Source organism: Sinocyclocheilus grahami, unplaced genomic scaffold, assembly GCF_001515645.1.
Source record: "Sinocyclocheilus grahami isolate Dianchi unplaced genomic scaffold, SAMN03320097.WGS_v1.1 scaffold370.1, whole genome shotgun sequence".
NCBI classification, from domain to species: Eukaryota; Metazoa; Chordata; class Actinopteri; order Cypriniformes; family Cyprinidae; genus Sinocyclocheilus; species Sinocyclocheilus grahami.
Genome location: NW_015505549.1, coordinates 848 through 12,815, shown reverse-complemented (window position 1 = coordinate 12,815; position 11,968 = coordinate 848). Strand labels below are relative to the sequence as shown.

Sequence of the window (11,968 nt, the reverse complement as noted above, 5' to 3'; positions counted from 1 at the left end):
GTCTTCCCTAAACCAGCGAATATTGCCGCAAGGAGCCTGCGTCTTTGAGTGGCCAATGCGGTTTGCGCGAACGGTGCCACAAGCCCAGATCTTTTTATGGAGCAGGTCTCTGAAGAGTTTGGGACTGGTGTAAAAGTTGTCAGCAAACAGCTTGTAGCCGCTTCCCAACAACCTTTCATTTGCCAGAATCATGACAGAGTCATAGCTAATACCTTTGCTCTCCTCTGATTTTGCCTTTCCTTCATAAATGAAGAAGTCCCATGTGTAGCCACAGAGAGAATCCGCCAGTGCAAAGAGTTTGTACCCCCATCTTGTAGGTTTGTTTCTCATGTATTGTTTGAGTCCGTTTCTAGCCTTTGATGCCACCATTCGTTCATCAATGGAGATGTTCTGAAAGGGATGGAAAGAGACTCTGCAGACATCCCTAATGTCCTGGTACAGCGGTTTGATCTTACACAGGCGGTCGTATTCAGGTGTGCCCCTCTTCTTGTCATTCTCTGCATCCACTTTGGGATCACTAATATGGAGCGCCCGAGAGATTCTAAGAAATTTCTTCCCAGTCATGAGTCGTACAGGATACGGCAGACAGTATAAGTCAGATTTTTTCCAGTAGTCTGTCAGCGAGAAGCATTTCAGCACGCCCATATAAATCACCAGCGCTATGAATGACTTTAGATCTTTTATTGTAATATTCTCCCATGGCTGCTTCTTTCCTTCTTGACGCATGGCTCCATACACATTTGTATGTTTTAAAACTGTCTTTAGCACTGACTTTGAAAAGAACAACTCAAAATACTGCAGAGGACTGCATGATGCACCGGAGATTAACTGTGGGCCGGGTGTGTTTTTAGGTCTGAATATTGGATGTGCCGGCTCAATATCAGGCTCATCTGCACTTCTCTTCTGAGATGCTTTTGGAGAAAGGTAGGGATCGTCTCATGCTGCTTTTCCTAGCTTTCCCTTTGCCACTTTGCACAGAGGCAGGTGATCCAGACCTGCAAGACTTTGCTGGAGATGGTGATACTGAAGACAGACCAGATCTCTTCTTTTTTCGTGGGGTGACCTCAGGACACCAGTCATCATCATCATCTGAGACTTCTGAAAACCTGTCGCATTACGCAAGAAAAGAAAACTGCATTAGTGATGTAAATATACAGGCACAGATGTGTTACACTCAAAAATAGAATGTAGCTTCACAGAATAAACAGGAAATAGTGTTAAAACATCCAACAATTATTAAAGTTGACCTCAGTTTAGTTCAGTAACTAAACGCAATAATTAGGATCAATGTTAGAATGTTTACCAATTATGAAACAAATTTATTTCAACTATAAAGCAGCTCTACAGAAGGCATTATTATTATTATTCAGCTCAAGTCAATAAATGTTGCTTTGATTAATACTTGTAAAGTAATCGTTAGTTAATTCTTAACATTGCTTGAGTATGGAATAGAAAAAAATGCAGAACATTTAATAAAGCAATTCAAGATGCAACATAAAATTGCTTTAAAACGAATAAATTAAATTTTAATTAACGCATATCTAGAATAATTTAAACTTGTATGGCGATCATTAAACAGGTGACATTATTTAGTTCCAAACGAATTATCATGTACATTTCACTACATGTGATATAAAACAGTTTTAAAATATATAAAAGAGGCTTTTAAATGGCGTGTAAACTTACCCATCCCAGAGGGGATCCAGATCATCGAGGAACATCTCTTCTGTGGAGCCCACGCTGGAAGCTGCACTCTCGTCCGACGATTCCTCCAAACCAATAGCCTCGTCCTGTTCAGCACTGATACCGCTTACACACTCCTCCGTGTTGTCCTTAACCGGTTCATCCATTTTCTTTATATTAGCGCTGGTCGCAAAATGCAATTCGGCAGCTGGCTGCAGCAAATAAATCTCGTACAGAAAGACGGCCGAGGCTCAGGCTGAGAGTAACGCACTCTCACTGGCTACTTTTCTTGTCTGTCCTAATGTCATTGACCAAAGCGCCAGGCAGCGGGAACCTGGAGAGAACCTGTATTCACGTGCAAAACATCCACCATTTGGCCCAACTAGGCACAGTAGGGCCCTCCCATAGAAATAGCCCCCCTGTGAAGATCGCCAGCTCTATAGTCATTTAGTGATGTTTTTAAAAGAGCTATTTATATTGGGCAGATCTGAAAGCTGATTGAGATGGCTCGATTTAAGGAACACTTAAGAAAATATAAAACATAAAAATGAAACTATATAACATTAATTTGGCATGCAAAATAGGTCCTCTCTTTGTATTAATAAAATTGAAGACAGAGAATAATCTAATGTTATGAGAGTGAAGTCGGAAAATGAGTAACATTAAGTTGTAAAAATTGCTTTAGTGATTCAGATTGGTCACAAACAATCCTTTTTTGTGTGTGCACCTAGCCTATTTTATTACTTTCATAATACAATACAGCAAAATGCATGCAGTCCTAGTTTAAGAGAAAATACATTCAAATCCTGATTTCACAGCACCAAAAATCGTAAGCATGATAAGAATTGTAACAGAACAGCAAAATATTGGAAGAGCGTTAAAAGTGTTTCCAATGTTAGAGGGCATCAGAAGAAAAAGTGTTTTGTGTAACTATTTACAATAATAATACAACCAGAAATGTAATTCTTTTCTATATAATTTCCAGTTAATCTGTATTATAGGCAGGCTAATAGTCCTTAAATGGCACTAGTCATTGTCAGCTAGTTTCATGTATTTCTGTGTGTTTTGTTAATTTTATTATTATTATTTCTTGAGGTTTTGGAGTTTGATATTGCTTTCATCTTACATCTGAAAAGTCTTACCAGGTGGTGGTGCTCTTAACATGTTTTCCCACGTGTCTTTAATTTAATCAGTTAAATGTTGATATGACCATGCATACCATTTATAACCATATACAGTGGGTACGGAAAGTATTCAGACCCCCTTAAATTTTTCATTAAAAGTGTTTCCAATGTTAGAGGGCATCAGAAGAAAAAGTGTTTTGTGTAACTATTTACAATAATAATACAACCAGAAATGTAACTCTTTTCTATATAATTTCCAGTTAATCTGTATTATAGGCAGGCTAATAGTCCTTAAATGGCACTAGTCATTGTCAGCTAGTTTCATGTATTTCTGTGTGTTTTGTTAATTTTATTATTATTATTTCTTGAGGTTTTGGAGTTTGATATTGCTTTCATCTTACATCTGAAAAGTCTTACCAGGTGGTGGTGCTCTTAACATGTTTTTCCACGTGTCTTTAATTTAATCAGTTAAATGTTAATATGACCATGCATACCATTTATAACATGAACTTAAATGATTTTAGCAAATGGCTGCAATATAACAAAGAGTGAAAAATTTAAGGGGGTCTGAATACTTTCCGTACCCACTGTATAAGAACAATAGGACTTCAATATCTGTCAAAACAATGTGCATACCAAACCATCTATCACAATATTAAAAAATACATTAAAATTAAAGGGATAGTTCACCCAAAAATAAAAATTAGATGTTTATCTGCTTACCCCTAGGGCATCCAAGATGTAGGTGACTTTGTTTCTTCAGTAGAACACAAACAAAGATTTTTAACTCAAACCGTTGCAATCTGTCAGTCTTATAATGGAAGTGAGCTTTGTGGTTTCATATATGGTATATTATTAATTTGTTTTGTAATGCTTTTATGTTCATAATCATTAAATACTATTAATCTGAGAACAAAAATAAACACATTAACACGTTCATAATTTTATGTATTTATTATTTTTAGTATCTTGACACTCTCCCTAGCAGCGTTTTGAGCTCAGATAAGATAATGGTCGTAGAGCGCCCTTAGGTGACCGTTAATTTGACATCAGACTGAATACTCTACCTACTGTGATTAACAAACATTTTTTAATTATCCACCAAATTATCATCATTTTTGTAAGTTAACAACCATGCCACCTCAGTAAATTAGTAAAATATTAAACCGAGTTATTGCCTACATAACATATTTTAATATACATAATGTATTAAATAAATGTTAAAGCAGAAATAATAAAGATGTAAATGGCATCTCTCATTCAAACTAGCTCGCTCCCACGCTCTTTTCCAGCTCGCCGGTTCTCCGCATTGGATTGTGGGAAATAGTGCTTTGTGTACATCGGTTGTACACTCGAAATCAGAATGAATTGTGGGTAAAAAGTAGTGGACGAATGTAGGGAATGAAGACGTTCACTCAGAATTCGGACAGCACTACAAAATGGCTGACACCCAATATAGCGCACTATATTGGATAGGGAGCGGTTTCGGACACAGCTTCTGTCTACACTGGACAAAACGAAGCGACCGTTGAAAATCATTTGAAATTTGTGTCAGCACGTCATAAATAGAACGCAGCAGCAGTTTCCTGTCAGGGATTTGTCGTGTCGTGCCGCATCCAGTGTAGACAGCATCAGGGTGCTTGTTAATACAAATTATCCAGTTGTTACAAATATACAATTAAAAGAGAAGGCAGCACACTTTGTAATAATTTCTGACTTTATTGTAGATGTTTTGATAAGAATGGGCTCTCCCTCACTCTCCGAGCCTGCTTCTTCAATGGAAGTAGGGGAGAGTGGGGTAAGTTGACCCACCCCGTGTCTTGGCAACTGTACACTTTTGTGACCATGTATTTTGGAACCACCCATCATTTCTGCCAGACTGTGAAAAGGAGAAACACATGGGGGGAATGGAAGGCACCCATTTACTTTAAAAACTGTTTTTTTGCTTATCAAAGTAAAATTTTAGCATAACAGATGTAATGGTTGTTACATCAAAGTAAATTTATCCAGGTCTAAAAATATTTATGATGCATAAAGGTGATTTAGCAACATATAAAACCATGCAAATCATTTAGCTAAATATTAGCCTGAACTGGTAAGCTACAGCTATTTTTTTCTGAAATGGCAACTATGGGGCAAAGTGAGCCAAATGTTGCGGGGTAAATTGAGTCAGCATTTTAACTTACCCCACCATAAGGCACTGTAGTTAAGTTAAAACATATTGTTTCAGAAATGCAAACAATTAAATACTAAAATTTAAACTTCATTTGGTTGGTTTTACGTTGTTAAAGTTAACTTCATGAAAAGAAATATGACTGTAAAAGGAAATTATTAAATTCATTTTTTAATTATTATTTATTTCACATGGGTTTGAATCAGATTTGGCCAGATGGTCATTTTACACCCAGATGGTGCATCTTAACCACTGACTCGACTCGGCTCAACTTACCCCTAACCCGGGGCAAACTGAGCCATGGGAACACTTTTTTTTTTATAAGAAAACATATTTTTACATAGATACATTCTGATAATTTAAAATGATAGGAATACTTTCATTAGGATAGGATAGGATACTTTCATTGTACTTCTGCATCATTTTAACATCTCGAGGACCACATAATCTTACCCCACTCTCCCATATTAGACATTTGATTTTATATTTCTATATTACTGTATATACTAATAAACAACTAATTTAGAATATTTATATAATTTTTTTAAACTATTTATAGGCCTATGCCTACTATTAATATGATTTTAATAAAATATGATGTGTTATAGATTACTAGTATCAAGACAAGTGATTATAATGGGAAATATACTTAATTACAAGAATTAAAGTGTGACAAACTGCTAAATATTCTATATGATGATTTACCTGTTGGCTTGCTGGAGCTTTGAATTCTTGTGTGCAATGTTGAACTGCCTTTAGCAGCCTCGCTTCGCTCTTTCTCTCGGTCTCTGTCTTCTTTTTTGCGAAGGCATTTTTTTTTTGTCTACAAAGTGTGTGTTATTTAGGCTATATTAGATCTGATCGGGTACAATAATTTGATTAGACATTCTAATTCTAAGAACGTGGATATTTTGTTGTTATCACTTTTAAAAGACCGAGAGCAAATCATTACCGACAGAAATACAAAAACAAACTACCAAATTACTAACTAATGTGAAATTAGTGAAAGTGACAGTGACGTGACATGTGGCCAAGTATGGTTACCCATACTAGGAATTAGTGCTCTGCATTTAACCCATCCTAACCCATCCTAAGTGCACACATACAGCAGTGAACACGCACCTGGAGCAGTGGGCAGCCATTTATGCAAGGGCACCTCAGTCGTGGTATTGAAGGTAGAAGAGAGCGCTGTACATTCACCCCCCCCACCTACAATTCCTGCTGGACCCGAGACTCGAACTCGCAACCTTTGGGTTACAAGTCCGTCTCTCTAACCATTAGGCCACGACTTCCCTAGCACCAATGCAAACTACCAAATTACTAACTCAGCGAATCATCCACTGGATTGTGGATCGTAATGTGAAATTAGTGAAAGTGACAGTGACGTGACATGTGGCCAAGTATGGCATTAGTAACCATTAGGCCACGACTTCCCTAGCACCAATGCATCTACCTGTTAATGCAACAAAATTGGGAACTGTGGTCTCCACTCCAGAAAGCGGCACACAGATCGTGAGTGATGCTGCGGAGCGGGCAGGAAAACACGGAGCGGAATCAGCAGATCTTTAGCGGAGAGGGAACAGACCGCTTTGAGCTGGGGTGATGGGGGGATTGGTGAGAGGGGCACCTCAGCCGATGAGGGCAAAGGGGCAGTGGCTCTAGCCACCGGGCCACCCCTCTGTGCACGGCCCTGGACAGCATCACTGGCTATAACGAGTTCTATAGTATTTTGTCACACCGCTCGCGTCCAGTGTAGACACGGTGTAATGCCTTTACGTTTTTTTGCAAAAGGCAATTTTCAAAGTGAAGTAGCTTCTATTATTTTGTTTACTTCATCAGCAACTAGTGCAGTGTTGGTTGCTTGGTAACAAACCTGAGAGTGGATTGTCGACCTTGATAATGCCATTTAAGATTTAAGATAACTATAAGATACGATTTTGTAAGATAGGATAAGAATCCCAAATCAAGTTAAGATTTGCTTCTGTAACACGAATTTGTGAAAAATACTAATTTAACATATCATATATTAAGTTAAGACTTAAGATAAGAAACTTTCTGTAATACACCCCCTGAGCGCATTCTCAACAGCAGGCGCGTGACGAGTCTTCATTTTCTTCTTCGTGCTTTACGGCGGATCGCCATATAAGTGCATTACTGCCACCTATCTCTCAAATTCCTCCTAATTAAGATTGTAGATCAGTGATCCCCAAATCTGGCTTGCGAGATCCACTTTCCTGCAGAGTTTAGCGCCAACCCTAATCAAACAAACCTACCTGTGATTTTCTAATGATCCTGAAGACATTGATTAGCATACTCCGGTGTGTTTGATTAGGGTTAGAGCTAAACTCTGCAGGAAAGTGGATCTTGCGAACCAGATTTGAGGATCACTGTTGTAGATAGAGTGTCAATGGTCCACTTGAGAGATAGAGGTGGCGGTAATGCACTTATAAGTCTGCGATCCGCCGTAAAGCAAGAAGAAGAAGAAGACGCGTCATGCGCCTGTGGTTGAGAACGCACTCAGGACAGTTCGGACATTGCATGAATCGGAGGTAAAAAACTATATAAATACTGTTCAATTTCTTGCACAGACCAATCGTTTTGTGTCTTTGCACATGAATGTATCGTCACGAGCCACAGGGTTTAATTTAGTTTTGTTTGTGTATGTTTTTTTTTTACTCTCAAAGCCGTGATTCCCATCCACTTACATTATAAGACTGACAAGACTGCAACAGATTGAGTTAAAAATCTTCGTTTGTGTTCTACTGAAGAAACAAAGTCACCTACATCTTGGATGCCCTGGGGGTAAGCAAATAAACATCAATTTTTCATTTTTGGGTGAACTATCCCTTTAAGCAAGCAAAAATCCTACCTGTATGACTTTCCAGTAGGTGGCGCTCTCAACATGTCTGAAACTGCATGACTGCTTGAGGGAAGAATATCATGGTTTTGTCTGCATTCATTATTTTTGCTATTTGCAATGTCCGGCATATCAAACCAGTAATTTAAAGCAACAGCTCGTTTAATATTACCAAATGTCTTTCTATAAAAAGGAAGTGTTTGTTTTACATGGAGTTTCTTGGCAAAATAAAACATAAAATGTAATAGCATCTGATAACAGGGGCACATAAGGACATTTAGCCAGCTAAATGTTAACATTCAAATCCATATATAAAAACATGGTTTTGCCAATAAGGTTCAAATATGTGTGTCAAAACAGTAAGGAGAGCAAAAATGTCTTACCAGTAGGTAGAGCTCTCAACATGTCTTTAGTTTAACTAGACGTCTGCTGAAGGGAAGACTATCAAGGTTTTGCTTGCATAGAAATACACTGTTATATGAAATGCCTGTAATATCAAATGGGCAATACAAAGCCTAAAAAAGGTTGATTTTCACTCTAATTAAGCAAAGCATAAAAACATATTGCTTCTTTATAATTGTCATCTTGTAAAAATTGATAAAAAGTTCCTGCTTACTTGATAATGTGGCTCTAAAATATAAAACACTTGAATGCACACGTGAAATGCATGATATTGTTACTGTTTTTTTGTAAAATGATTACTACCGGGCATGTAGTGGGAATGTTGTTGACATGGGTCATATTAAACATTTAGACGAAATATGAGCATGGTGAAACAGTAGGAAAGAGAGACTGAGCGTGTGTTCACTGCCGATCTAGATGCTCAGATAAAGCGGACAGTGTGCATGTGTGTCCAATCTCAAACAGGTTTTCCCACAATAGGAACTCTCCACCCCATCCTGGTTGGACTTTAAAAGCCCAGCCTCTCCACAGAGAGACACCTGTTTCGCTCAGGTCTGCCCAGCTGTTCTCATCTGAAACATCTTCCACTGCAGCTCCCCACGGTTTCTCTTGACCAACTATGAGTCTGAGAAGCAAGCGCATCAGTTCCAGCAGCTCTGTGAGGAGCAGCGGAAAGATGGGAGGCTATGGTTACAGCAGTTTAAGTGGGATCTCCCTGGGAGCATCTGCCCCGAGCTTTAGCACCAGCTCGGCGTATTTGGGGCCTCCCATCTCCAGCATCTCTGTCAACAAGAGCCTGCTGGCGCCCCTCAACTTGGAGATCGACCCCAACATCCAAATGGTGCGCACTCAGGAGAAGGAGCAGATCAAGTCGCTGAACAATCGCTTCGCCAGCTTCATCGATAAGGTACAGTTGGGTCTCTTGTTCCCGGAGAACATTTTGTAGAGTTTCAGCCAAAAGGTAGTAGTCTTTGAATGTTAAGACCAACAGAGTGTTAATGGCGATGATAAAGTCTTAATACGATCAACATCCCAAACCTCTAAGGGAAAGGTGATTTGGTAGAGTCGCATGAAAATGATAGTTCTGTAGCGTGGCCCATTTCTCTGAAGCCTGTAACCTGATAAAAAGCACATCAGATCTGACCAAGCCACTGAAGACAGCACTATGCCAGCCAGTATGAAGGAAGCTTTTGTGTGCCGGAGGACAATGCAACCGAATCCCAGGAGCCCGCTGGACTGTAATCGACACTTCAATCGCACTGAAGTACAACCAAGTCACTGTTGTGGGTTGGGGCAGGGCTGGGTCCTCCAACACGGGTCTCGGGTCGGCTTTTAAAGTGCTCGAAATAAGGATTTACGAATAACCCATCTAGGTCAGCCGCTACTCTCCGGAGTGTTACCGTTCAGCTAATGGGGAGTCATATTGCTTTGTTAATGAGTCCATCCTGGCAGGGTGGGCATCAATTAAACCGTCCAGGCTTTCAGGATGTGCAGTGAACTGAAGAAATCTCAAAGAAGAGCTCTTAAAATGCTAAAATTCCACAGAAGTGGACTCTTTCTTCTTTGTTCTTGCAGAAGCATGACAGGAAAATTTGTAAAGAATAACTTAGTAGTGGCAGAGCATTAGTCAAACACTTTAATTATACTACCTCATGTTCCTCAAGGAAGATTTACATTCACAACAACTTTTCACTATGTTGGGTACAAAGAAATGGTTTCTTTGAGCATAAATCTTCAGAAGATGTTATGGATGCCACCTGAGGATTCACTTGATGTTTCACTTAGTGCTGCATTAAACTGCATTTCTTATAGTATTGAATACTGAAATGGATCAGCCATACTGGACTCATAAGTTCCAGAAAATAACAAAAACTATATTTATGTTAAAATTCTTGATACTTTTAATAATAAACTGATCATTCACAAAACAATATATATATTAATCAAATAAAAAAATACATTAAAATATATAAAAATGTATTATAATAAATAAAAAATATATTCTTAGAATTAAATTAAATATTAAGTACATATTTTATAATAAATTTATATTTATCACAATGTATTAGAACGTCAGGTACATTTTTGATGATCGATTACAAAGGCCCAAATTTGATGTATATCTTTTCTCTTTATTTCTTTATCTATTCCATATGAAAGACTAACTGAAAAATTTGTAATAACATTTTTTTTTTTTAATTAATGAATGAAGAAACTAATTATTTACTGTTACCTCTACAGGTACGCTTCCTGGAGCAGCAAAATAAGATGCTGGAGACCAAGTGGGAGCTTCTGCAGAACCAGACCCCGGGCCGCTCCAACGTCGAGCCCATGTTTGACGCTTACATGGCCAACCTGCGCAGACAGATGGACGTGGTCAACAATGACAGGACCAAGCTGGATGGAGAGCTGAGGAACATGCAGGGACTGGTGGAGGACTTCAAACACAAGTAATGTATTTAGATCTACGCTAACACCAATGCTTACTGACCTTTGACGAGAGTCTCTCCTGTTTTTCTTTGAGAAATTGATTATGAAGCCCCACCTGCTAATGATTTTCTTCTAAACTTGAACTGACGCAGCTCATTAAATAAATTTGGGTATCAAAAACAACATACGACAATAAATGTGTTTTCAACTCAAAAGGTGTTCAAAACTTAAATCTTTTTCCACATTTACAGACTTAAATATCCACTTTGTATTTCTTTGACTCAGATATGAAGATGAGATCAACAAAAGGAACAACCTGGAGAACGACTTTGTGATTCTGAAAAAGGTGCGATATCTAGATGACTAGACGTCAGAGGTCAAAAATTGTATTTTCACACATTATGAAACAAAAAAATAGGTATGACCTCACTGTAATGCGGGGTTAGGGCAGGTTACCGAGTAAAAAAGCAGGACTTTCAGCAGGGAAAGTTAAACTTTCACAACACGTTGCATAAAAGCAGCCCAGGAGAGGGAACAATGAGATGTTTGGGAGGGGTAAAGAGCTCTGAACTGCTAAAGTTAAGCCTGGAGGGATCAGATCACCATTGACAAATCCCTGGGTGGGGACACAGCATTATTTATACACTAGAGGAGATCTGTTTTCAATGGCCTACTGAGAGTAGCAAGAAGTCAAATTTGCATATTAAATATCTACAAGATGTAGCTCTTGATATATCGATATGAGGGTTTTATGGTGCATGTGAGGGGTTTTGGTGTTCAATGCCTAAGTAAGACACACAAGTTATTCAAAGTTGCAATTGAGAAGAGGAAAAACTGAGTACTGTGTGCCCCGCAGGATGTAGACTTGGCTTATCTGGTGAAAGCTGATTTGGAGGACAAAGTTGGTGCCCTGACTGATGAGATCAACTTCCTGAGAACCATCTACGATGAGGTGAGACACACACACATACATACTTCAAACATTATAAACAATATAAACATATATTTTTTTCCCCCACTCCACAACAAATCCTTTAAATGTAATGGTATTCAGAAGAGAACATGAAAAATGTAAGTATAAAACAAACATAAATTATGGTGGCATTCATTTTAAACAACATTTACAATAAATGCCTAGTTTAAACAAATGTATTGAAAGCAAAGTAAATGTAGGAAATGCACTATACAAATAAATGTGGGCTCACATGCTTTTATGCATGTTTTGTGTGCTTGACAATAATTGCATTATACAAGTTGCAACTTCTTTCAGATGATAAAAACATGACTTATATTTCAGAA

The 11,968-nt window shown here is 38.3% G+C and overlaps 1 protein-coding gene across 1 annotated transcript; it reads left to right on the top strand.

The window, feature by feature from the left end:
* Positions 1–8,472: 8,472 nt before the first annotated feature.
* On the top strand, positions 8,473–11,621 carry LOC107549348 (keratin, type II cytoskeletal cochleal-like; the record flags this gene model as incomplete). Its single annotated transcript, XM_016230395.1, has 4 exons — positions 8,473–9,146; positions 10,481–10,689; positions 10,955–11,015; positions 11,526–11,621. Coding segments are annotated over exons 1-4 (654 nt in total), but the record flags the coding sequence as incomplete, so codon positions are not given.
* Between the last annotated feature and the right edge of the window lie 347 nt (positions 11,622–11,968).